Consider the following 27727-nt stretch of genomic DNA (forward strand, 5'->3'; position numbering starts at 1 on the left):
GGGCAGCGGGGGGCATGTGAGGTGGTGTTGAGAGGGTCCCCCAGGGTGCAGACTATCAAGACTCGGGGGCGTGGACACTCCTTCCCCCAAAGAAGGACAGTTGCGGGGCAGGAGCTGCCTTCTCCAGGAGCAGGAGCTTTCCACGAGGACAGCAACGATTGGAAGGATCCCAGCATCCCCCTGAGGCCTGGAGTAGTGGAATGGGGTCTGTGGTACCCAGGAGCTTGGGGCACCCACCAACCTCAGGCCCCAGGGCGGACCTGGCCTCAGCTCTGCAGGGTCAGGGCTGAAGGCGGGTAAGAGTGGGGGCTGCTGTGGGGCCAAGGGGCAGACAGGGCCCAGAATCGGGTCTCCATGTGTCCAGGGAATCGGGGTGTCCAGGCTCTGGGTGTCCGGGTGTTAGAGTGTCGGGGTGTGGGGGGTATCTGGGGTGTCCGGGTGTTAGAGTGTCAGGGTGTGGGGGGTATCTGGGGTGTCCGGGGTATCTGGGGTGTCCAGGTATCCGGGGCTGGCAGCTCCGTGCCCCTCCCGAAAGCCGGGCAGTTTGAACCGGACAGGGAAGGAGCATTGGCCCTTGCGTGGGGCACCTGGAGGAGGTGGCTTCCTGTCGGTCCAGGGGATGCTGCTCCTGCCCTGGTGTTGGCTGGGCGCTGGTCCGACGACCCACAGGGAAAGGGAACGGCATAGAGGAGTGTCCGGGAAAGGTCTGCGGCAACATCAGCTCACCAGGTAGCTGTGCATCTCCCGGGAGTTGATGCTCAGGACCACACCCGAGTGGTTGCCTAGGACACAAAGAGACCGCCATCAGCGCTCCGTGGCTGGCACAGAGAGGGGCGGGCCGTGCAGTGGTGTGCCAACGCCATCCAGCCAGCGTGCAGTGGGCATCCGAGGTTCCTGCAGTGGGTGCCTACGGTCAGCACTGGAGTGGGGGTGGGGGTCTCTACGTCTCCTGGGTGGTGGCTGAGAGGTGGGGTTCGTTTGGTGCCGGCACAAGCAGTGAACCCAGAAGGGCCTCCCAAATGGAGGCCATGGCCAGCCCCACCCACTGCCCCACTGACCTGCCATGGGGGTGACCTCGGCGTTGGCAGCAAGGGGGCACACAAAGGGCTCAGGTGGCAGCCCCTCCTGGCAGTGACCACTGCAGGGTGTGGCATGGCGAGGCCAGGGAGGCAACAAGAGGTGACCATCAGAAACAGAGAGGTTAATTGGGAGGCCCTGGGCAGGGGCAGTGCTAGCACTATGCAGAGAAGGGGGGACAGAGGCTGGGCATGGCAGGAGGAGCCAGTGCTGACCCGACCGAGAGCTGCCCGGATGTTCTTCTCTCCTCCGTCTAGTGTCCACCCATCCAGAAAGTCACTGGAAGCTCTAAGGAGTGGCGCACCACCAGCTGTAGCCAAAGGGTCCTGAGCCTGAGTCCCAGCATGGTCACCCAACAGCTAGTGAGACCTAGACTGTGAGGGTGAACATCACGCCTCAACTTGCTGAGACTCTGGTTATCAGTGGTTTGGCTGAACACCAGACTAGTTGCTGTTCCTTAATGTAATATAATGAGATGAGATGCTATGGGATGCGATGTAACGTGATGTAATCACCTTCCACAATGTAATGTAATATAATGTAATAACTTTTCATAATGTAATCTGATGTAATCACTTTCCATTATATAATCTAATGCAGTATGATTTAATCACCTTCCACTGTTGTTGATGTTAGGTGCCGTCGAGTCGGTTCCGACTCATAGTGACCCTATGCACAACAGAATGAAACACTGCCTGGTCCTGCACCATCCTCACAATCGTTGTTATGCTTGAGCCCATCGTTGCAGCCACTATGTCAATCCTTCTCCTTGAGGGTCTTCCTCTTTTCTGCTGACCCTGTACTCTGCCAAGCATGATGTCCTTCTCCAGGGACTGATCCCTCCTGACAACATGTCCAAAGTAAGTGAGATGTAGTCTCACCATCCTTGCTTCTAAGGAGCATTCTGGTTGTGCTTCTTCCAAGACAGATTTGTTCATTCTTTTGGCAGTCCACTGTATATTCAATAGTCTTCGCCAGCACCACAATTTAATGGCGTCAGTTCTTCTTCGGTCTTCCTTACTCATTGTCCGGCTTTCACATGCATATGAGGCGATTGAAAACACCATGGCTTGGGTCAGGCACACCTTAGTTCTCAAGGTGATATCTTTGCTTTTCAACACTCTAAAGAGGTCTTTTGCAGCAGGTTGGCCCAATGCAATGGGTCTTTTGATTTCTTGACTGCTGCTCCCATGGGTGTTGATTATGGATCGAAGTAAAATGAAATCCTTGACAACTTCAATCTTTTCTCTGTTTATCATGATGTTGCTTATTGGTCCAGTTGTGAGGACTTTTGTTTTCTTTATGTTGAGGTGTAATCCATACTGAAGGCTGTGGTCTTTGATCTTCATTAGTGAGTGCTTCAAGTCCTCTTCACTTTCAGCAAGCAAGGTTGTGTCATCTGCATAACGCAGGTTGTTAATGAGTCTTCCTCCAATCCTGATGCCCCGTTCTTCTTCATATAGTCCAGCTTCTCAGATTATTTGCTCAGCATACGGATTGAATAGGTATGGTGAAAGAATACAACCCTGATGCACGCCTTTCCTGACTTTAAACCACTCGATATCCCTTGTTCTGTTTGAACGGCTGCCTCTTGATCTATGTAAAGTTTCCTTATGAGCACAATTAAGTGTTCTGGAATTCCCATTCTTCGCAGTGTTATCCATAATTTGTTATGATCCACAAAGTCGAATGCTTAGCATAGTGAATAAAACACGGTAAACATCTTTCTGGTATTCTCTGCTTTCAGCCAGGATCCATCTGACATCCACAATAATATCCCTGGTTCCACATCCTCTTCTAAATCCGGCCTGAATTTCTGGCAGGTCCCTGTTATCACTTTCCATAGTAAAATGTAATTTCCACAGTGTCATCTAATGCAAGGAGCCCCGGTGGGTCAGTGGTTAAGAGCTTGGCTGCTAACCAATAGGTTGGAAGCTCAAATCCACCAGCTACTCCTTGGAAACCCTATGGGGCAGTTCTACTCTGTCCTATAGGGTCGCTAGGAGTCAGAATTGATTCAATGGCAATGGGTTTGGTTTTTGATTTGGTAATCTAATGCAGTGTAATGTAATCATCTTCCATAATATAACTTAATGTAATATGATTGATCGATCAATCAGCTGAAAGGGGAGTTTCCTTAGGGTGTGCTCTGCCTTCAGGCTATGAAGACATTTCGGCAGAACTCTCTCTTCACTCTGCACTCCTAAGGTCACTTGACCTACGGATTTTGGGACCCACCAGTCCCCCATAATCCTGTGTGCCTGCAGGAGTCTCCAGCCTGTTGCCCGACTTATGGATTTTGGACTCACCAGTCCCCACGACTGAGGGCTAACCTCTTGAAGTAAATCTCTCTCTCTCTATGTGTCACTGGTTCTCTTTTTCTAGAGGACCCTAAGACCTCACCAAGGCCCTTCCCTGGCTGGGCATTGGTTTTTCCATCTGCAACATGTGGGGACAGCAGTGCCTGCCTTCACGGACTGTGGTGCGGTTTACATGAGCCACGCAGATAAAGGATTCTGGCAGCGCTTGGTGCGTACCAAGTGCTCAGCTGAAATCTTCTATCGTTACAGTGCCGTCATTACTCTTGTAGTCCCTGGCTGGTGCTAACGGTTAATGTGCTTGGCTGCTGCCATGGATTATGTGCCCCCCAAAATGTATCAACTTGGTTAGGCCAGGATTCCCAGTACTGTGTGGCTGTCCTCCATTTTGTGATTGTAATTTTAGGTTGAGAGGATTAGGGTGGGATTGTAACACCGCCCTCACTCAGGTCACCTCCCTGATCCAAGGTAAAGGGAGTTTCCCTGGGGTGTGGCCTGCACCACCTTTTCTCTCTCAAGAATTAAAAGGAAAGAAAGGGAAGGTAGCAGAGAGTGCGAGACCTCATACCACCAAGAAAGCAGCACAAGGAGCAGAGCGCGTCCTTTGGACCCAGGGTCCCTGCTCCTGAGAAGCTCCTCGACCAGGGGAAGATTGAGGGCAAAGATCTTCCTCCAGAGCTGACAGAGAGAGAAAGACTTTCCCTGGAGCTGACACCCTGAATTTGGACTTGTAACCTACTAGACTGTGAGAAAATAAATTTCTCTTTGTTAAAGCCATCCACGTGCGGTACTTCTGTTATAGCAGTACTAGATAACTAAGACAGCTGCTGACCGAAAGGTTGAAGGTTGGAGTCCACCCAGAGGTGCCTGGGAAGGAACATCTGGTGAACTGCTTCCGAAAAATCAGCCCCACTTCCCCCAAATCAGCGACTGAAAACCCCGTGGAGCACAGTTCTACTCCGACAACATGGAGTCTCCGTGAGTCGGAGCCGACTCAATGACAATGGGCTTAGTTTGGGTTTATTATTATTATTGACAGCAAACAGCATCAAGGACAAACAGTTCTTGTCTTCCTGAGACTCCCAGGCCCTCTGGAAGGTTCTGTGACCCGGGGCCGCGGCTCCCCCGTGTGAAGGGGGGCTGGGCTGTATAGAAGCGGTGTGGCGCCCCAAGGCTGACAATATCGGCTACCTTCTGACCTGGGTGGAGGGAGGCGCTTGAGTGTTAAGGGGTTTTTGGGCGAGTGCACGGGCTTCGGAACCCCAGGACTGGATCTGAATCTGCTCCACCTCGTATCAGCTGAGTGGTTCTGGGACGCTGAGTAACCACTCTGAACCTCAGGCTTCTCCTCTGTATAAATGGACACCATGCCAGCGCCTGCCCAGGTCTCAGTAAATGACAGTCATTGCCTTTGTGGATGGCATCCTGTTCCCCTAAAGATGTTGGAACGTCCTGGCCCTGCACCTATGGAGGTGGCCATGAAAACAGGTTTTCTTTGTTATGTTAACAAATCCACACCAGAGCAGGGTGGGTCCTAAGCCTAATCCCTTCTGCATTATAAAAAGACCAGAATAACCTCCGAGAAAGGAACCCTGGACTGCTGGCTGCTAACTGAAAGGTCAGTGGTTCGAACTCACCAGCCGCTCTGTGGGAGAAACATGTGGCAGCCTGCTTCCGTAAAGATTACAGCCTAGGAAACCCTATGGGGCAGTTCTACTCTGCCCTGTAGGGTCACTGTGAGTCAGAATTGACTCAAGGACAGTGGGTTAGACCTGAGGTTAGACACAAAGATACACGAGTGGGGAGACGGGTGCCAAGAACAAGGAACACCTGGGGTACCGACAAGGAGGGACCTCCCCTCCCCCAGAGCCTGATTCTGACTCCTGGCCTCCAAAACCAACGGACGATAAATTTCTGCTCTTAAAAGCCACGCACTTGCCATATTTGTGTTATTAAGGCAGCCTGAGGTAACTCGGTCAAGTCAATTCCGACTCACAGGAACCCTATAGGGCAGGGTAGAACTGCCCCACAGGGTTTTCTAGACTGTGATCTTTATGGAAATATATCGCCAGGTCTTCTGAGGAGTGGCTAGTGAGTTCAAGCCACCGACCTTTGGGTTCGCAGCCGAGCCCAAACCGGTTGTGCCATCCAGGCTCCCTGTCTCCGAGGTAGCTAAGACATCACTGTCACGCTGCCCCAGCAGACCAAAGACACTTCACTGCAGGACGAAGACGTCTGGGCTGCCTGAGGGCGAGGGTGGGCACTCATCCTGCCATGTAAACACCCCGAGGCCTGATGGAGAAGTGGGGAGGGGCCCTTCCCTGCCCTGAAAGTGTTTGTGCACCCCCCCCCCGCCGCCCCATATGCAAGAAAAAGGTACACTGCATCGCTTCTGACCATCTCACCAGGGGAACCTGTGTGTTTAATTGGTACCTTGAGGACTAAAGGTGCACCTGACCATGGCGTTTCCAGTTGCCTTATATGCATGTGAAAGCTGGACAATGAATAAGGAAGACCGAAGAATTGACACCTTTGAATTGTGGTGTTGGCGAGGAATATTGAATATACCATGGACTGCCAAAAGAATGAACAAATCCGTCTTGGAAGAAGTACAACCAGAATGCTCCTTAGAAGCAAGGATGGCGAGACTGCGTCTTACATACGTTGGACATGTCAGGAGGGATCAGTCCTTGGAGAAGGACATCATGCTTGGCAGAGTACAGGGGTCAGCAGAAAAAAGACCCTCAACAAGATGGATTGGCACAGTGGCTGCAACAGTGGGCTCAAGCATAACAACGATTGTGAGCATGGCGTAGGACCGGGCAGTGTTTTGTTCTGTTGTGCATAGGGTCTCCATGAGTCAAAACCGACTCGACGGCACCTGACAACATTAAATGGTATCAACGTCACTGCTGTGAGCTATCTTTGAGATCCTTCATGTTTGTCTTCACAGGACTCACCGGGGTGAGCTGCGTGGGGTTTTGATGTTCTGACTTGAAGACTGTGGACATGTGCCACCGGGTCGGGGAGCAGAGCCTGGCCAGCGGGGAGAGGAGGTGGGTTAAGAAAGTGCTGTGCACACTCTGAAGTGCTGTGCACAGGTGGTTACGTCCATGTGCACAGCAGTCACAGAACCGTCACTCACTCCCAGTGAACAGGAGGCCTGGGAGGGTCGGGGGGTGCTACGGATTGAACCGTTTCCCCAGAAATATGTGTTGTAAGTCCTAACCCCTATACGTGTGGTTAAAGTGCTTGGCTGCTAACCAAAAGGTCTGTGGTTGGAACCCACCAGCCGCTCTGTGGGAGGAAGATGTGGCAGTCTGCTCCTGTAAGGGTTTCCAGCCTTGGAAACCGTATGAGGTCGCTACGAGTCGCAACTGACTTGACAGCAGTGGGTTTGGTTTGGTTTTGGTTTACCTGTGGTTATAACAGGAAACCTTGGTGGTATAATGGTTAAGAGCTATGGCAGCTAACTAAAAGGTCAGCAGTTCGAATCCGCCAGGCGCTCCTTGGAAACCCTGTGGGGGCACTTCTCTGTCCTATAGGGTCGCTATGAGTCGGAAAGGACTGGACTTTAAGGGGTTTGGGTTTTTTTTTTTAGTGGTTATAACTGCATCTGGGAATGGGTTTTCTTTATGTTAATGAGGCAGGATCAATTTAGGGTGTGTCTTAGGCCAGTCTCTTTTGGATATAAAAGAGATTAAACAAGCAAGGAAGCAAGCAGAGATGGGGGAGACAGATGCCACGCAGATGAAGATCACCAAGGGGACAAGGAACAAGGACGGTCCCCAGAGCCCGCAGAGAGAGCCTTCCCTAGAGCCGGCGCCCTGAACTTGTACTTCTAGCCTCGTGGGGGCCAGCCGTCTTTCTGTCCTTCCCCAGCACTGTGGGGCCTACAGGGCAGTTCGCTCCTGGGCAGGTGGTGCCGCCAGGGCCCACGGCCCTGAATTCACCTTCCGCGCAGGCTTGGGGCTCACTTCACACTGTGCCCCAGAAGCCCGCAGGTCAGAGGGGCCGGTGGCCCACGGGAGGGGGCGGGTCTGCGGGAGGGGGCGGGTCTGCGGGGAGGGGGCGGGTTGGCAGGAGGGGGCGGGTCTGTGGGAGGGGGCGGGCCTGCAGGAGGGGGCGGGTCTGCAGGAGGGGGCGGGTCTGCGGGCGCGGAGGGGGCGGGCCTGTGGGAAGGGGGTGGGTCTGCAGGAGGGGGCAGGACTGTGGGAAGAGGGAGGGTCTGCGGGCGTGGAGGGGCGGGACTGTGGGAAGGGGGTGGGTCTGCGGGAGGGGGCGGGTCTGTGGGCACAGAAGGGGTGGGACTGTGGGAAGGGGGCGGGCCTCTGGGAAGGGGGCGGGCCTGTGGGTGCAGAAGGGGGCGGGTCTCCAGGAAGGGGGCGGGCCTGCGGGAGGGGGTGGGACTGTGGGAAGGGGCGGGCCTGCAGGAAGGGGGCGGGCCTGCGGGAGGGGGCGGGCCTACAGGCACGGGAAGGGGCGGGCGTCACCCCCTGTGTGAGGCCAGAGCGTCGTTTGAACTCCTCACCCTGGATGGCGCTCTGGGCATCCTCGCTGTGGCTCACAGGGCTGGTCATCTCCTGCTCCTTCTCGTTGTGCATCTGGGCGTACACCGTCCTGCCGGGGCGTTTCCTGCAGGCCACAGGTGGGGCTCAGCCCATGACAGGCCTCCTGCCCCTGGGCCCTCCGCTGGGCCCAGCTGCCCCACTGCACGGTGCGGACATCAGTCCAGAGGTCCCTACCCCAGAGCCCTGTGTCTCACTCAGTTCCTACTCAGTCTCTGTGCAAAGCCACCTCCTCTGGGAAGCCCTCCTGGGTGCCCCCTCTGCCCTGCACACTGGGTGCTTATGTCTGCTCATCTCATCTGTCTCCCTGATAACGGGACCAGGGGCGTGAGACAGGGACAGAGTGGGTTCCAACTGGGAGGGGGTGGTCAGTGCGTGTCCCCACAAAACAGGCCATGCAGACTGGCTTGGAGAGGCTCCCCCTGAGCCCCTCCTCAGCTTCCAGAGCTGTGCATCCTCCCTGCCTCCACTCCGAAGGCCAGAGGCAGGGGTGGGGCCAACTCTTCACCCTGGGCTCCTCCACATTTAATACCCCATTTAGTCCAATCTGGAGCCCTGGTGGCACAGAGGTCAAGCATTCAGCTACTAACCAAGATGTCAACAGTTTGAATCCACCAGGCACCCCCTGGAAACCCTATGGGGCAGTTCTTCCCTATCCTATAGGGTCACTATGAGTCAGAATTGACTTGACAGCACTGTCCAAACCCAGAATGGGTTCACATCCTCTCTGTCCAAGGAGCGGGTGAGTCTCAGCGGGGAGGGGAACTTTCCTGGGTGCCGGTCACCAAACCTCCAGGTCTTAGGGTGTTTGGACGGCAGGATGAGCACTCAGGCCTGGGGGTGGGCTGGGCCACGTGACCTGCTCTGGTGCAGAGGGTGACTACAGGGGTCTGTGTCCCCTCCAGGCTGGAGCAGCGTGGTCACCTGATCACATGCTCGTGGGTGTGGGCCTGTGCGTGGCCGGCTCCAGTCTGGGAGAGGCCAGGGCACACTCCTGCTGAACGCTTACTCCGTGTGCAGTAATCTGTGGCAATATGTGGACCCCATCACCTACCCTTAGGTGGCCTGAAGGATGGGGAGGAAATGCCATTTGGTACCTGTGACAGGCGTCCCCCACCTTCACAGCCTGGGCAGGCCACCCCTGCCTTCTCCCCCCTGGGGGCAGAAATGGGGACATCCCTGCCAACTCAGATCTCTTAAGCGCACTTGGACTGAACCCAAATGAACATTCACACCCAGTGGATTTCCAAAGGGAAATGAGAAGTGGGACGGGGCTGTGAGCAAGGGCTTGATTCCTGAGCACCTCAGCTGTGGGTCTCCAACTCAGCTCTGAGTCAGAGAGGTGTCTTACTTGGGTCCTTCCTCCAGCCATCTGACATGCTCAGACCCCACCCTCCACGAGCCAGGCCTCAGCTGGGAGGCCTTCAGAAGGTCAAAAGCAAACACACGGAGGTGATGCCAGGAAAGCACTTAGTACGATGCCTGTGATGTTGTCAGGTGCTGTCACGTCGGCTCCAACTCATGGTGACCTTCTGTACAACCGAGTGAAACATTGCCTGGTCCTGCACCATCTTCATCATCATTGGTATGTTTGAGCCCATTGTTGTAGCCGTTGTGTCAATCCGTCTCACTGAGGGGTCCCCTTGTCATTGACCCTCTACTTTGCCAAAGCTGGACAATGAATAAAGAAGACCAGAGAAGAACTGATGTCTTTGAATTATGGTGTTTGCGAAGAATATTGAATATACTAGAGACTGCCAGAAGAACAAACGAATCTGTCTTGGAAGAAGTGCAGCCAGAATGTTTCTTGGAAGAGAGGATGGCGAGACTCCATCTCACATACTTTGGACATGTCAGCAGGGACTAGTCCCTGGAGAAGGACATCGTGCTTGGTAGAGGGTCAGCAAAAAAGAGGAAGACCCTCAACAAGATGGACTGACAGTGGTGGCAACAATGGGCTCAAGCATAGCAATGATTGAGGATGGCCTAGGACCAGGCAGTGTTTCGTTTTGTTGTACACAGCGTCGCTACGAATGGGAACTGGCTCGATGGCACCTAACAACAACTACTTTACCAAACATGATGTTCTTTGGTAATGATTCCTCTTTCCTGATGACGTGTCTAACGTAAGCAAGCTGAAGTCTTGCCATCCTCGCTTCTAGGGAGCGTTCTGGTTGTATTCTTCTAAGACTGGTTTGTTTGTTGTTTCACCTGAAGGAACTGCTAGTTCTCCTCCTCCACCTCTGCCTTCTCCCTCTCTTCTCCTGCTCCCCCTCCTCTTCCTCCTTCATCCTCCTCCTCCTTCCCTTCCTCCTTCTCCTTCTTTTCCTCCTCCACCTTCTTCTTCTTAGTCCTCTTTTACAGATAAGGATGGTGAGGCTCACAGAGGACAAGCGACTGGCCCAGATCCAGAGCTGGTTAGTGGTAGGTCTTTCACCATGATTTCTTCAAATATCCATTCCACCCCTTTCTCTCCTCTTTTTCTGGGACTCCTGTTACATGTGTGTTTGTACGCTTGATAATCTCCACAGGTCTCTCAGGCTTTGCTCATTCTTCTTCATTGTTTTCTTCCTGCTCCTCCAACTGGGCGTTATGGTTTGAATCACGTCCCCCAAATACATGTCAACTTGGCTAGGCCATGATTCCCAGGACTGTGTGGTTGTCCTCCATTTGGTGATCTGATGTGATTATCCTCTGTGTGGTAAATCCTAATTTCTGCCTGTGGTTAATGAGGCAAGATTAGGTTATGTTAAAGAGAATTATTGTGGGATGCAACACCCTTACTCAGATCACAGCCCTGGTCTGATGTAAGGGGAGTTTCCCTGGGGTGTGGCCTATGTCACCTTTTATCTTACAAGACATAAAAGGAGAGAGAAGCAAGCAGAGAGGGGAGACCTCCTCATGTCACCAAGAAAGACGCAGCAGCAGCAGAGCATGTCCTTTGGACCTGGGGCCTCTGTGCTGAGAAGCTCCTCGACCAGAGGAAGATTGATGACAAGGACCTTCCCTCAGAAATGACAGAGGCCGGGAAAGCCTTCCCTGGGAGCTGGCACCCTGAAATCGGACTTCTAGCCTCCTAGGCTGTAAGAGAATAAACTTCTGTTTGTTAAAGCCACCCACTGTGGTATTTCTGTTGTAGCAGCACTAAATAACTTAGACATTGGGTAATCACAATTGACCTGTCTTCAAGCTCCTGATACTTTCTTCTGCTTGCTCATATCTGCTGTTGAGACCCTCTAGTGAGTTTTCAAATTTCAGTTCTTCTTTTCAGCTCCAGAATTTCTATTGAGTTTCTTTCTATAATTTCTATCTGTTTATATTCTGTTTTGGGTAAGACATCTTTCTCCTGGTTCCTTTTAGTTCTTTGTCGATGGTTTTCTTTAGGTCTTTGAGCTCTTTGAGCAGATTTATGACAATTGATTTAAAGACTTTGTCTAATAAGTCCAATGTTTGTGCTTCCTTAGGGACAGTTTCTATTAACTTTTTGCTCCTTAGCATGCCTCATAATTTATTTTTGTTATTGAAAACTGGAAATTTAAAAGATTATAATGTGGTAACTCTGGAAATCATATTCTCCCCCCTCCTCTGACTTTGTTGTTGTTGTTGCCATGGGTTGTAACTGTTTGTTTGTTTAGTGACTTTTATAAACTATGTTTTAAAGGCCGTATTCTTTGTTGCTCTTGAAGTGGTCTCTAAATTCAGGTGGGGTATATTCAAGGTTGTACTTTGGCTCTCGTGAACTTGTTCTAATTTTCTTCAACTCTGTAAAGTTGCTCTTGAACCCAGAGTAGCTAAAGCGAAAGGAAGAAATGATGAAGTAAAAGACCCAAACAGAAGATTTCAAAGGGCAGCTCGGGAACACAAAGTATTGTAATGACATGTGCAAAGACTTGGAGACAGAAAACCGAAAAGGAAGAACACTCTCAGCATTTCTCAAGCTGAAAGAACTGAAGAGAAAATTCAAGCCTTGAGTTGCAATAGTGAAGAATTCTATGGGGAAAGTATTAAACAACGCAGGAAGCATCAAAAGAAGATGGAAGGAATACACAGAGTCACTATACCAAAAAGCACTGGCCAACATTCAACCTTCTAGGAGATAGCGTATGATCAAGAGCTGATGGTACCGAAGGAAGAGGTCTAACCTGCACTAAAAACTTTGGAGAAAAAAAAAAGAAAACCCGTTGCATCGAGTCAATTCTGAATCAGAGCAACCCTATAGAAAAAAAAAGGCTCTAGGAATTGAAGGAATACCAACTGAGATGTTTCAACAAACGGATGCAGCACTGGAAGTGCTCACTCATCTATGCCAAGAAATCTGGAAGACAGCTACCTGGCCAACTGACTAGAAGAGATCCATATTTGTACCCATCCCAAAGAAAGGGGATTCAACAAAATGTTGAAACTATCTAACAATACAATTAATATCACACACAAGTAAAATTTTGTTGAAGATCATTCAAAAACATCTGCAGCAGTACATTGACAGGGACCTGCCAGAAATTCAAGCCAGATTCAGAAGAGGACGTGGAACCAGGGATATCATTGCTGATGTCAGATGGATCCTGCCTGAAAGCAGAGAATACAAGAAAGATGTTAGCCTGTGTTTTATTGACTATGCAAAGGCATTCGACTGTGTGGATCATAACAAATTATAGATAACATTGCGAAGAATGGGAATTTCAGAACACTTAATTGTGCTCATGAGGAGCCTGTACATAGATCAAGAGGTAGTCATTCAAACAGAACGAGGGGATACTGCATGGTTTAAAGTCAGAAAAGGTGTATGTCAGGGTTGTATCTTTTCCCCATACTTACTCGATCTTACTCGATTTGCTAAGCAAATAATCTGAGAAGCTGGATTGTATGAAGAACGGGGCGTCAGGATTGGAGGAAGACTCATTAACAACCTGCATTATGCAGATGACACAAACTTGCTTGCTGAAAGTGAAGAGACTTGAGCCACTTACTAATGAAGATCAGAGACCACAGCCTTCAATATGGATTGCACCTCAACATAAAGAAAACAAAAGTCCTCACAACTGGACCAATGAGCAACATCATGATAAACGGAGAAAAGATTGAAGTTGTCAAGGGTTTCATTTTACTTGGATTCACATTCAACGCCCATGAAGGCAGCAGTTGAGAAATCAGGCAACGCATTGCATTGGGCACATCTGCTGCAAGAGATCTCCTTAAAGTGTTAAAAAGCAAAGATGTCACTTTAAGGACTAAGGTGTGCCTGACCCAAGCCATGGTGTTTTCAATCCCCTCATATGCATGTGAAAGCTGGACAAGGAATAAGGAAGACCAAAGAAGAATCGATGCCTTTGAATTGTGGTGTTGGCAAAGAATATTGAGTATACCGCAGACTGCCAGAAGAACGAACAAACCTGTCTTGGAAGAAGTACAGCTCATTAGAAGCAAGGATGGCGAGACTGCGTCTCACGTACTTTGGACATGTGATCAGGAGGGCCAGTCCCTGGAGAAGGACATCATGCTTGGTAAAGTAGGTCAGCGAAAAAGAGGAAGACCTTCAAGGAGATGGGTTGACACAGTGGCTGCAACAATGGGCTCAAGCATGACAATGATTGTGAGGATGGCAGGGACCGGGCAGTGTTTCCTGCTGTTGTGCATAGGGTCGCTATGGGTTGAAACCAACGGCACCTAACAACAACAACATTCTTTGTTGTGTGTGGTCTCTGAAGTCTTTATTCCTTTAGCTCATGGTCAGCTGTTCATTTGACAGAGATTTCCTTAAAACATTGTGCTTAAGGTGCCTTCTTCTTGATTCAGCATTTGGTTGGTTGCTATAGACCTTTGACTATTTTCCAGTGTTCTGACAGTTTTTGCTTTTTTTTTTTTTTTGATGTTTCTGTGGAGGGTTGAGCTCCTGGAGCCATCTGTTCTGCCATTTTTGACGATGTCACCCATGGCCCAGGTCTTTGAGATTGCTCTCATATTCTGTCACCGTGCTGGGCTGCCCTGTGGTTTGGATGGGGCCTCACTGCATTAGCCTGGAGGAAAGTGCCCCAGAAGGGTCTCGCTGCTCCTGGAGCTGGGCCTGAGGCGGAAATTACCGGGCTCCTGGCACACCGAGTGTCCAGGTGGGTGTTATGTGGGGCTTTCGCAGCCTGCCAAATCGGAGCCGGCGGCCAGGCATCATTACTGCTTGCAGGGCCGTCTTTATGATGTGTTTGCTGCTAAGTGTGGTTTTATGCCTTTTATGTAATTATCCTTCCAGGCTGGTCTGACAAGGAAGCTGGCGGGTGCCTCTGCTTTTCAAGAGGATGCATTTAAGCTCTGCTGGCTCACAGGCACGCTTGTGCAGCAGAGAGGAACAGCTGACTGGGACAAAGACGTTTGTCTCCTAGCATCCCAGGAGATTTACCACCCATTTTACAGGTAGGGAAGGTGAGGCTGTTGTGAAGCTCTCCACCAGGCAGTCAAGTTGGAATCACAGAATCGGAATTTGAATGTTGTAGGACAAAAGTGAAGAGGGGCAGGAGAATGAGAAGGGATGGGGATGGGGCCCCTGCAGGAGGCAGCTGGGAGCTGGGAGCTGGGAGAGGGCCTGTGTGTCTCTGGGCAAATATTGTCCCCCCTCCTTGCTTAGCATCAGTCATTGCAAACAGGGACAAGAACACCACGCGTGGGGATTAACTGGGATAGTGTGTGTGGACATGCCCGGTGTGGGCTGGCATTCCCACACGCCAGGGGGACCAGACGTCAGCAGAGCCTGGGGACTGAGAACCGCCCCTTGAAATAGAAGTTGCTGTGACCCCTGCCCCAAATCAGAAATAAAATTGTGGGCAGCTCTCCGGCAGACAATAAAACACCCAGACTGGCTCATAACAAGGCCATCCAGAGAGGCCACGGGAGGCGGGAGGACTGTGGACCTGCCTCTCAAAGGTCCTCACGGCACACATCGTCCATGTGAAGAAGCCACTGCACACAAGAGGGTGGGGGGCCTGATGGGTGGTGGGGGCGCCTTCTGCCCAAGCCCTACAAATCAGAGCCGAGTGGGCACCGGAGTCAGGGCCTCAGGGTCCCGTCCACACCACCTTTAAACAGCTTCTGTTCTCAGGGTAGCAAGGCGGACTGGCCCAACGCCACCTCTGCGGCCTCCTGGCCGTGACAAATCTATGCCAGGGTGGCTGTGGAGATCAGGGAGGGTCACCCAGGGCCAAAGGAGGGCTGTACCCTTTGCTCAGGGGGCCCATGGGGCGAGGATGCTGAGCTCCACTGGAATCCCAGATGCCCGTGAGACCCCCAGCTGGGCAAGTACAGAAGTGGGCGTCTGCAAGTTTGGAAATCAGGAAGCCCCCAGCCTGGGCTCTGCTCTGACCCCTTTGGCCAGCTAACTCCTACTCGTCCTTCAGGATCTCCACTCAAACCTCGCCTCTGCCGCTAAGCCCTCCTGGATTCTCCAACTAGCTCAGTTCTCCCGGTCACATGCCCTCAGAGTGTATCAGGCGTCCCCTTCTGTTGGAACTGGACATGGGGCAGGTCCAAGGTGCTGACTGCGGCCCCAGCCTGGATACTGCCCCAGGGCAGGGCTGCGTCTGCCTCGTCAGCACTGAGGCCCGTTCCTGGAGCAGAGTAGGGGAGGCGGCAGATAGCATAGAGGGTCGGCATCCAGGGCCCAGAAAGGAGGGGCCCTCACCCGTAACAAGTATGAAGGGGCATGTGCTATGTCCTCCAAGGGACCCTGGGGACCACTTGAGCTGAACCAGCAAAAGGGGAAACAGCTGGGTCACGTCTGGAAGCCGCATTTTGCAGGGAGCAGGTCTGGTGACCTTTGTCGTTTGGCTCCTCCCCAGGCCTGGAATCCAGGTGAGCTCAGATTCCCAACCCCTGGGGCTGCCCCACTCAGTCCTGGCTGGAGAAGGCTATTCTGCCCATTTTACAGAGGGGAGCAGGCTCAGGAGTGCAGACAGTCACAGGACCCCCCTGTGGACGCAAGCTGCTTGCTGCCCTAGAGGCCTCAGACCAGCCCCCACCTGCTCCCACCCAGGGTGCCGGGGCAGGACCCCCAGCTGCACCCCCTGGGGCCTGGAAAAGGGAAGGGGCTGAGTAATCACAGGGCAGGGACAGCCCTGGGCCAGATCCTGGCTACACAGCTCACCAGCCTTGTGACCTTGGGCATGTTGCCTACCCTCTCTGAGTCTGGTCCCCTGGTCTGTGAAATGCGACAGTGTCCTCCCTCAGAGGGTGGGTGGGGCTGAACAGGGTGTGAGCTAGGACACCCCAAGGATGGAGGATGAGATGGGATAGGCTTGGGGGTTTGTGAGAGGCTGGTTATCTACCTTGGGGACCTGCTGCCATGCAGTACAGAACAGGGAATGAAGCTGGAGGAGTGCCCCCTGCACCTGGAGCCACCACACGACAAACACACAGCCACCCTCCCAGCCACCACCTCCAGGAAGCCCTCCTGGACCTGCCCGAGAGCACCCATGCCAGTGTTCGGGAAGCAGGCGGCCTTGCCTTTTAAACTTGTACAGGATGAACGCTCCCACGGCGAAGAGCCCCACGACAAAGAGGACCACCACTGCCCAGTAGCCACTGCCTCTACCCAGCCGCTGGAAGCCTGCAAACCAAGCAGCTGTCAGTGGGTGTCGCGGATTGAATCGTGTACCCCCAGGTGAGTGGAATGCCACCCCTGTGCCTGTGGGTGTGGCCCTGCTTGGGAACAGTTTTATGCTCATGAGGTCACACTCTGGTTGGATGGGTCCTAAATGTAATCACTTCTGTGTAATGTAAGGAGCAGCACAGACAGACCAGCGAAGGGACAGACAGCCCTAGAGCTGTGCCCTGAATTCAGACTCTCAGCCTCCTCTGTGAGAAAATGTCTCCTCTGTGAGAAAATGTCTGCTCTTGAAAGCCCCCCACTGTGGTGTTTCTGAATAGCAGCAGGAAAATGCTCAGAGGGGCCAGCTGTGGGAGGCACATGCCGGCCCCTGCAGGGGCAGAGGTCTCTAGTCCCTGGCCCAGCTCCCTCTGGGGTGGCTGAGGAGAGGTGGGTGAGTGACAGAGGGCCAAGGGGCTTTCTGTGTGGCCATGCGGGACCACCGCTCTCCTGGGGGACACCGGCTGTGGCACAGGGACAATGATTAGAAGGAGCCCCCATGTGATCCTCAGGGAGATCAGCTGGCTTCAGGTCTGGGGGCTGATGGGGTCTTCCCTGAGGCCAACATCCGGCCAGGAGGCGCTGTGGGCGGTGTGGAGGTCCCGTGGCACTGTGCGTCGAGGGGCCTGACACACGTCCACCCCTGCAGGGCTGAGCACCATCTCACCTGTGTCCACATCCCGCAGGGCCACCAGGACACGGATCCCGCCACGCAAGAAGAAACTGATTCTCTGAGCCTTCAGCACCTGCTGGATGGCCACGAGTCTCTGAAAGCAGAGAGAGTGGCTGAGCAGGGTCCTCGGTGCAGGGGTGCCCGGGGGAGTAGGAAGTGCTGGCGGACGGCTTGAGGCTCAACTCTGACCCCCTGGAGCCTGGGGTTGTGGGAGAGTCACTCTCTGCACCTCAGTTTCCTCATCTGTCCTAGGTGCCATCAAGTCGATTCTGACTCATAGCAACCCCATGTGACAGAGTGGAACTGCCCATAGGGTTTTCTAGGCTGTTATTTTTACAGTAACAGATCGCCAGGCCTTTTTTCTGAGGTGCTTCTGGGCAGGTTCCAACTGCCAACCTTTTGGTTCACAGCCAATTGCTTAATCCTTGTGCCACCATTACTTCATAGTGTAATGTAGTGTAACGATCTTCCATCATGTGCTGTAATGTAATGACCCTCCATAATGTAATGTAATGACCCTCCATAATGTGCCATAATGTAATGACCCTCCATAATGTGCTGTGACGCAATGACCCTCCATAATGTGCTGTGATGCAATGACCCTCCATAATGTGCTGTAATGTAATGATTCTCCATAATGTAACGTAACGTAATGATTCTCCATAATGTGATGTAATGTAATGACCCTCCATAATCATAATGTGCTGTAACGTAATGACCCTCCATAATGTGCTATAATATAATGACCCTCCATAATGTAAGGTAACGTAATGATTCTCCATAATGTGATGTAATGACCCTCCATAACATGCCATAATGTAATGACCCTCCATAATCTGCTATAATATAATGACCCTCCATAATGTAATGTAACGTAATGATTCTCCATAATGTGATGTAATGACTCTCCATAACGTGCCGTAATGTAATGACCCTCCATAATGTGCTATAATATAATGACCCTCCATAATGTAATGTAACGTAATGATTCTCCATAATGTGCTGTAATGTAATGACCGTCCATAATGTGCTGTAATGACTGTCCATAATGTGCTGTAATGTAATGACCCTCCATAATGTGCCGTAATGTAATGACCCTCCATAATGTGATGTAATGTAATGACCCTCCATAATGTAATGTAATATAATGACCCTCCATAATGTGATGTAATGTAATGACCCTCCATAATGTGCTGTAATGACTGTCCATAATGTGCTGTAATGTAATGACCCTCCATAATGAGCTGTAATGTAATGACCCTCCATAATGTGCCATAATGTAATGACCCTCCATAATGTGATGTAATGTAATGATCCTCCATAATGTAATGTAATATAATGACCCTCCATAATGTGGTGTAATGTAATGACTCTCCATAATTTGCTGTAATATAATGACCCTCCATAATGTAATGTAATGTTATGACCCTCCATGATGTACTATAATGTAATGTAACGACCATCTGTAATGTGATAGAATGTAATGACCTTCCATAATGTAATCAATCAAAAAGGTGAGCTTCCCTAGGGTGTGTTCTGCCTCCAGACTGTGAACAGATATTTTGGCAGAACTCATTCTTTCACAGGTTATGGACTTGCAATCCGTGAGCAACCCCTTGAGGTATATGCTTACATACATCTCATCGGGTCTATCTCCAGGGAGTCCTAAGATGGTGCAGGGGCGGGCGGCAGGCTATGGGAGGCAGTACCTTGTCACTTAGGAGGCTCCTCTTCCTGGTGGGCCGGGGAGGGGGCAGGAGCACATACAGGTCTGCCACGGTGGGCAGCCCTGGCTTCACCACGGTCACCAGCAGCTCCTCAGGGATGCTGGTCTCCTGTGGGGCCATGGGGACAGAGATGGCTCTAGTCAGCTGCCCTTCTTGTCCTTGTCACACTCCAGAGCCCCAGGAACACCCTGCCTCTACTTTTGGGCTGTTCAAGTCCTGGTCAGCTGTCCTGCAAGTCATTCCTGGCCCTTCACGCCCCAGGGATGGCCCCAGAATCCTGCTCGCCTGTGCCACCTTCTACAACCCACCACTCCTGCTGCCTCAGCTCTGCTGCGCCCTGCCTCCCCTCACGCTGTGGCCAGAGCAAGCACCTCCCAAGACGTCATGGTAAGTCAAGCCTCCTTTGTGTGGCCCTGCTGTCCCCTGCCATCCCCTACTCCCTTATACCCCAGGCCCAGCCATGGCAGCACCCTCTCAACTACAACCCCTGCAGCCACAGGGCTCTGCTTGTTCCTCGAGTCCTGGAAGCCCCACTTCATCCACTCCCATGTGGCAAACTCCTACTCATCCTTCAACACCCAGCACAAAAGTACCTGCCACTAGTCACAGGCCTAGGGAAGCACAGAGTGGCCTCATCCTGAGGGTGGCCTTGGGTGACCTCTCAGGGGCTGGGCCTTCTTCTCTCCTGGGGTGCCCAGGGCCTCAGGCACCCCACAGCCCACCCTGCCACCCTGCCCGGGTCTGCTCTCTCCTCTCCCCCCTGAGGGTAGTGGCTGCCCCTGATCCTTCTCTCTGTCGCCAGTGTCCCGCCCAGGAGGCGAATTCAGTCAACAGTGAGAAGGGCTTTAAAGAGACTCTCGGCCATCGGAGGACAGGACTGAGCTGGTGCTCTGTGGGTGTCCTGGGGGTGCAGTTCCTGCCCTGCTCTGTGAGGTTCCCCTGCACAAAGACCCCCCACCCCAGTTCACAAGCTCCCCACTCACAGGCCTGGCTGATACCCAACATTGGACTCAGGGGCAGCACCACCTGCCCTGGTGCCTAGCCTTCTCTGGAAGCAAGGCCTCCCCAGGGGCTGGGCGAGGCTCAGGCTGGTGCAAACAGGGTCACCTTGGAGAGCAGCCGGGTGACCTCCAGGCCAACGTCTTCCCTCCACTCTGGGATGTTGGGGTTGTAGGCATCCAGGTCCTTGGAAAACCGCAGAGGCACAATGTGAAACTGATCTGGGAGGGGCAGAGATGGGGCGCAGTCAGCCGACAGTGTGGCCACGGGCCCCCACGGGTAGTCCAGGATGCCTGACTTCACAGCCCCCAGACCACGTTCCCACAATCCTCTCAAACAGGTCAGAGGGGCCCCGATTTTGTATTTGAAAAACACGATCCTGCACTGTACATGGCGACCTGTGGCTGTCCCAGGCAGGGCCCACCTCTCTGCTGCCAATAATAATAATAAAAACAGCAGTGACGACAAGGATGATGACTCTGGTCTCACTGACTGAGCCGACCTGCTGTGAGGTTTGCTTCAATAGCTCATGAGAGCAGATCCACCCCCTGTGGCTGTCCCCTGGCCTGATCCCCCACCAGATAAAGAGCCCCATGACAACAGAGGCCCCTCCTTCTCCCCGGCCCATTTCCTGGGCTCCTAAACCCTGAGCAGAGGGTAGTGGGAAGCCCCCATTCTGGAGCCTCGAGGCTGCATTTGAACCTCACCCTTCCCCTCTGAGCCTCATGTTCTCTCCCTCTGAGCCTTATTTTCTCTCTGTGAAATGGGAGGAGTCTTATGGGCTGTGAGGCCCAGGAAAGTGCTTCGTGTTGGCATGAGGACTGTGCCAGGCCACCCGCCCAGCGCCCAGTGCAGACCTGCTTGTGGATTAAGAAGTGGCCTAAGGAGGCCTGCCAGCCAGGGTCAGTGTGGGCAGCCCAGATCCCACCCTCTGCACATGGGTCCCCATTGAGTAACTGATGGTCTCTGTCTGCCACAGAGGCTGCTGCTAAAAGAAACTGAGATTTTATGGGTGTGAGGGTAAGGGGGCTGTGTGTGGGTGTGAGGGTGAGGGAGCTGTGTGTGGGGGTGAGGGTGAGGGGGCCGTGCCCTGGCTGTGAGGGTGAGGGAGCTATGTGTGGGTGTGAGGGTGAGAGGGCCGTGTGCTGGAGCACTTCAATTCCTAGAGTTATTTTCCATTGTAAGCATCTCTCAGGAGGGGCTGAGGACCCCCGATGAGCACAGGTAATGAGGACAAGGTTCAGGACTGGCGTCTCATCAAAGCCCCCATGACAGAGCCTCTTTCCGCAAGATGTCGTCATGGGGCAATCCTCAGGAGGCAGGGTGGAGCCCAGAGAGGCAGGGCCTGGATCCGCAGCTCCAGCTCCCTACTGGCTCCCCTCCATGTCAGTCACCTGACCTAGCCTCGCCTGTGTGCTGTGTGGGTGCATGTGAGGAGTGTAAGAACCCTGTGACCCCAGGAATGCTAGTGTTTGTTCCCTAGGGGGGAAACTGAGGTCAGAGGGGCCGGGAGACTCGGGAGCCAGGGGTGCTCATCTGGCTCCTTCCCCACCCAGGGCCCCTGGGTGACCGGCTGCAGGACCCCGAGGACTCACCCCCAGGGCCCCCAGGTGACCGGCCACAGGACCCTGAGGACTCACCCAGCACACGGATCACTCTGGAGTCCTGCAGCACCGAGCTCCCACAGGCAGCCTGCACTGTCACCCGCACATCCCCGGTGTCTGCAAACCGTGTAGTTACCGAGTTCTCCAAGGACAGCAGTGGCTGTGTGGGGCACAGGTGCATCAGGCTCCTGGCAGGGCAGGGGGTGGTGGGGGCCCCGGGGAGTCTGGGGAATGCCCCCAAAGGCACCCTGGTTCTAAGCTAAAACGGGAGCTTGCTCTGTGGCCAGACGGCTGCCCACAAGCCCCTCCCGTGTGGCATTTCAGGGGCCTGATGTGGCTTCCAGGCCGAGGCCTCCACACCCCTGTGGCCGCAAGTGTGAGCATGGTGCCTTTACCCGGATGCCCGGCGCCCAGCCAGGCCAGCACGCCATGAGGGCGGGGACACTCATTGCCATGGGGGACGATGTTACCTGGGAGGCAGGGGCTGCGGTGCTGGGGACGCCCTCAAAGTGCTCAGCTGGAAGGGGCTGGGCTGAGACTCGAACCCAGAGCCCAGGCCCCTTCCTCAGCCCTCCCTATTCTAGGGAAATACAGCCAAAGTCTACAGCCCTGCCCCTCCCGTCCAGGCCTTCAGCCTCTGCTGGGCAGAGGTCTGCTGAGCCAGGGGAAGAGGCTCCTCTGGGTCTTAAGACCCCAAAGCCTGAGGATGGGCAGCCCCGCCCTCTAAGCCCTCAGAGCTGCGTGGATTTCTGAATCAGGCACTCTCCTGCTCAAGAACTGCCCATGGCTCCCCATCACCTGCAGGGGACAAGTCTCCAAGCAAGGCCTCCGAGACCAGGCCCAACCCAGTGACCCCTCCTCAATGAAGCCTTCCCTGACCCCCACTGGAAATGGCCTCCCTTCCCTGGAGCTGTCACACAACTCTCCTGCCCCTTCCTGGGGCACCTGTCCTAACAGGGGTCAAGTTTCCCATTCACATCCCCAGGAAAAGGGGGGTCTGGCCAATTCATTCCTATGTCCACTGCACTTGGACAGAGCAGATCCCAAGTGGATGCTCAGAGTGGGAGCCAAGTGAAGCTGGGGTGGGTTGTGCCTGCCCCAGTCACCCAGGGCAACCCCATGCACTGCGTCCCTCTGCCTGTACTTGGGCAGTGCCCTGTCCCCCACTGCCCACCCTGATGGGAGCCACGAGAAGGAGGGAGGGCCGTGAGGACTCCGGGCCAGCGCACCTGCAGGCTATGGCCAATCCACCAGTAGAAGACGGTGAGGTTCAGGTTCAGGGGCAACAGCACAGCCGTGAGGTTCACTTCCTGGTTGACGCCAATGACAGGAACCACTTCTAGGTAGAGGGCCTGCAGGGGGGCTGCAGGGTTCAGAGAAAGCCAGGGGTTAGAGGGCATTGGGACACGGCGTTTCAGAGGCTTCTTCTTGGTCACTACCACCGCCACCATTTCTATCATCACCAACTACACCTATACCACCTCCAGCACCATCACCAGCCACAACCACCACCATCACCACCACCATCACCAACTACACCTATACCACCTCCAGCACCATCACCAGCCACAACCACCACCATCACCACCACCATCACCAACTACACCTATACCACCTCCAGCACCATCACCAGCCACAACCACCACCATCACTATCACCACCAACTATACCATCATCACTACCATCACCACCATCATCGCCAACTACACCATTATCACCACCGTCACTGCCACCACCATCACTATCAACATCACCTTCACCACCATCATCACCACCTATACCACCTCCCCCACAATCACCATCATCACCACCATCATTACCATCACCACCAACTATACCATCATCACTACCACCATCACCACTGTCGTTACCGTCACCACCAACTATACCATCATCACTACCACCATCACCACCAACTATACCATCGTCACTACCACCATCACCACCGTCGTTACCGTCACCAACTATACCATCGTCACTACCACCATCACCACTGTCATTACCGTCACCAACTATACCATCGTCACTATCACCATCATCCTGTCATTACCGTCACCACCAACTATACCATCATCACTACCACCATCACCACCAACTATACCATCATCACTACCACCATCACCACCAACTATACCATCATCACTACCACCATCACCACCGTCGTTACCGTCACCACCAACTATACCATCATCACTACTACCATCACCACTGTCGTTACCGTCACCACCAACTATACCATCATCACTACCACCATCACCACCAACTATACCATCATCACTACCACCATCACCACCAACTATACCATCATCACTACCACCATCACCACCGTCGTTACCGTCACCACCAACTATACCATCATCACTACCACCAACACCACCATCGTTACCATCACCACCGTCACCACCACCATCATCTCCAACTACATCATTATCACTACCATCACTGCCACCAACACCACAACCACCACCAACAGCATCATTACCACCACTATCATCACCACTGTCATCCCCATCTTGACCACCATCACCCACACCATCACCAACTACACCACCATCACTATGAACATCCCCATCTTGACCACCATCACCACAACCACCATCACCACCACTGCCGTCACCTAGATCTCTACCATCACCACTAATACCACCAACACCACCACTTTCACCACTGTCACACCATCACCACCAACCCTACTACTCTACAGATCAGCAGGGCTTGTGGATTTGGACCCCAGCTGGCCCACTCCTGCCCTAAGCTCACCATCATTAGGACCCCGGGTTGTAGCAGCCCTGAGGGGCTCCCTGCGCTTTCCCCAGCCAGGGGCCAGGTCGTCTCCTTCCTAGCGTGTGTCCTAGGGTCCTCGGCCTTCAAGGGTGGCAGACTTACAGTTAACCTGGACGAAGAGCACAGCCTCGTCCTGCCCTGCCATGTTCTCTGCCAGGACAGACACGCGGTAGATGCCAGGGCTCTCGTAGCGGTGTCGGACAGGCTCCCCAGTCAGTGTGAGGTTCACGTACATGGCCTTGAAGCCATCCCCGAGGTCCACCTGGTACTTGGTGGTCAGGACGTCACCCTGCAGGGAAACACCACGAAGCCACTTAGGAGTGAGCATAATGCAGGTGCTGCGAAGGGGTGAGCTCACTCACTCGTCCACTCACTCACTTATTCATTCATTCACTCCTTCGCTCACTCACTCACTCACTCACCCATCCACCCACCCATTCACTCACTGACTCATTCATTCACTCACTCATCTATCACTCACTCACTCCTTTCCTCAAAACGAGTGGGCTCTGGGGACCCACAGGGACCCAGGTGTGGACCTGCCCTCAAGTCTTCCAGCCTGGCATCAGCCACAGGCAGGTAAGTGGTGCGCTGGCTGAGGAAGGCAGGCACGGCAGGAGAGCTCTAGAGATCCCAGAGGGTTACATGAGGCGCTGTGGCCAGGTTTACAGGTGAGAACAATTGCGGTCTGCAGAGGGAGCTGGGTCTGTCCTGAGGGTGACATCAGAGAGGGCAGTGCAGGGTGGAGGCCCAGGGGGCCCCAGTGAGGCCTAAGCAGGCGAGAGCCCCAGAGGACGAGGAGGGGCCTCTCACTCTGTGGAGGATTCTAGTAACATGACCAGAAGGAAACATCTGACGCCTCTCCAAACCGTTTACTGGGACATAAAGACAGCTTTGTGTTTCCTTCTGTGATGCCGGGCTCCTGAATGACTCTTTATCTCCTTGAACGCAGCCCCGGAACGATGCCAGCAAGGGTCTGCGCAAAGGGGGGCCCCCCACCCACTGGCCTCAGCCCCACATTTAATCTCCCACAAAAGCCGTTTTATCACCCCGCGTACTTCTCTGCCGCCAGCATTAGCCTTCAAATCACCACATTTTCCTCACAGAGTCGGGGAAATTGAGTGAAGAAAATAATAACTTTTCCGAATTTATAGCGAGAGAGAACCCATATTCATTCCCAGTTTCTCTCCCTCTCCTGCTCCCCTTCCCTCTCTGACCCTCCTTCCTCCACCCCCTCTCTCTCTCCCCCATCTCTCCCCTCTTCTCCCTCTCTCTCCCCCTCCCTCTCTGACCCTCCTTCCTCCAACCCTCTCTCTCCCCCATCTCTCCCGCCTTCTCCCTCTCTCTCCCCCTCCCTCTCTGACCCTCCTTCCTCCACCCCCCCGACCCTCCTTCCTCCACCCCTTCTCTCTCCCCCTCCCTCTCTGACCCTCCTTCCTCCACCCCCTCTCTCTCTCCCCCATCTCTCGCCCTTTCTCCCCCTCCCTCCCCCTCCCTCTCTGACCCTCCTTCCTCCACCCCCCTCTCTCTCTCCCCCATCTCTCCCCCTTTCTCCCTCTCTCTCCCCCTCCCTCTCTGACCCTCCTTCCTCCATCCCTCTCTCTCTCTCCCACATCTCTCCCCCTTCTCCCTCTCTCCCCCTCCCTCTCTGACCCTCCTTCCTCCACCCCCTCTCCCTCTCTCCCCCATCTCTCCCCACTTCTCCCTCTCTCTCCCCCTTCTCCCTCTCTGACCCTCCTTCCTCCACCCCCCTCTCTCCCCCATCTCTCCCCCCTTCTCCCTCTCTCCCCCTCCCTCTCTGACCTTCCTTCCTCCACCCCCTCTCCCTCTCTCCCCCATCTCTCCCCACTTCTCCCTCTCTCTCCCCCTTCTCCCTCTCTAACCCTCCTTCCTCCACCCCCCTCTCTCCCCCATCTCTCCCCTCTTCTCCCTCTCTCTCCCCCTTCTCCCTCTCTGACCCTCCTTCCTCCACCCCTCTCTCTCTGTCTCCCTGTCTCTCTGTTCCCCCTTCTCCTTCCCTCCCACCCTCTCTCCTCACCCTTTCCCCTGCAACAGCACCCAGAAAACCATCCCCTGGTGATCAAGAATGAAGCAGGGTTATCAACTGCCATTGAGCACCCTCAGAGTACACACCTGCCAGGCCCTCCTACGTAAGTTAGGTTCCTGTAACTTTTCCACAGAAACGACGCCGTTTTCCCGTTTGCAGGTTAGAAGCCTGAAGCCCAGAGAATTTCAGAGCTCAGGCAGGCTGACTCACTGCCCAGTGCTCTGCCTAAGGCAGCCTAAGAAGCTTGTCTGTCTGGTCCCAGGAGGGGTTTGCGTTGCTGCATCTCAGGAGGCAGAAGGCAGGTCTGGCCGGCACAGGAAACCTGGCCTTGATCGGTGCTGTCCGTCCACCTGGGCAGGCTGGGACCCGTGTGCCCCTGCCTCTGTGCGGCCAGACTGAGGCACACTGAACTAGTTACACATTTTTCTTGGTTTAAGTAGCTCGTGATGTTCTTCTCTAGTCCCAAAGTAGCACACTCTCACACAAAAGGCAAAAAGAAGGAAATAAAAGGATTAAAGTTGTAACCTCGTCATAATGCCCGCCATCCACACCCTGGTGTGTTTCTTGGAAAAGTTTATTGATTACTGAGCACTTTTAAAGAAACAGACTAACCTTTCTGTTCTGGGTCATTGTGGCTTCACACACAGCGGTAAAAACCGAGAGATCCACGTACCCTCTGCTTCCACAAAATTGGACAAACGCAAACCATGGCTGGCAGAGCCGATTCCGACTCACGACGACCCACGTGGTACAGAGTAGAGCTGCCCCGGAGGGTTTTACGGGGCTGTAATCTTTAGAGCAACAGATCACTGAGCCTTTCTTCCATGGCACTACTCACTGGGCGTCCCGACAGCCAACCTTTGAATGTGTAGTCAAGCACAGGCTGTTTGTGCCCCCAGGGGCCTACCCTTTGCCCAGTTTCTCCCCATGCCTGTCATGTCACAGCCAGGTTATTGGCAGAATACAGTGAAGACAGATACAACTCTATCACCACCAGGGCGGCTCTGCTGTCCTGTAGCCACCCACCTCCCCATTACTCCCCTGACCCCCGGCAACCACCGACCTGTTCTCCATTTCTGTAATTTTGTTGTTTATTTCAAGAGTCTTACTTAAATGCGACCATACAGTCTGTAACCTTTTGGGGTTGGCCTTTTTTTCACTCATCGTAATTCCTCGGAGATTTTTCTGGGTTGTCTTGTATATCAGCAGTCAGTTTATTACCCCATGGTGTGGAGGCACCACGGTTTGTTTAACCCTTCACCTACCACACGGCATCCGATTGTCTCCAGTTTCTGGCTTTTATA

At 53.5% G+C, this 27727-nt stretch overlaps 1 protein-coding gene across 1 annotated transcript in view; it reads right to left on the minus strand.

The window, feature by feature from the left end:
- Positions 1–440: 440 nt before the first annotated feature.
- The window catches only part of SORCS2 (sortilin related VPS10 domain containing receptor 2), a 565855-nt gene continuing 538568 nt past the window's right edge, over positions 441–27727 (minus strand). Inside the window, exons 19-27 of the mRNA XM_064286206.1 lie at positions 24479–24665; positions 22822–22955; positions 21629–21752; positions 20097–20209; positions 18972–19097; positions 17257–17356; positions 16448–16550; positions 7927–8030; positions 441–782 (exon numbers count right to left, since the gene is read on the minus strand). Of these exons, the coding sequence (XP_064142276.1) occupies positions 718–782; positions 7927–8030; positions 16448–16550; positions 17257–17356; positions 18972–19097; positions 20097–20209; positions 21629–21752; positions 22822–22955; positions 24479–24665 (1056 nt within the window). The 3' untranslated portion in view covers positions 441–717. The remainder of the gene's footprint in view (positions 783–7926; positions 8031–16447; positions 16551–17256; positions 17357–18971; positions 19098–20096; positions 20210–21628; positions 21753–22821; positions 22956–24478; positions 24666–27727) is intronic.

Source organism: Loxodonta africana, chromosome 5 (assembly GCF_030014295.1).
Source record: "Loxodonta africana isolate mLoxAfr1 chromosome 5, mLoxAfr1.hap2, whole genome shotgun sequence".
NCBI lineage: Eukaryota > Metazoa > Chordata > Mammalia > Proboscidea > Elephantidae > Loxodonta > Loxodonta africana.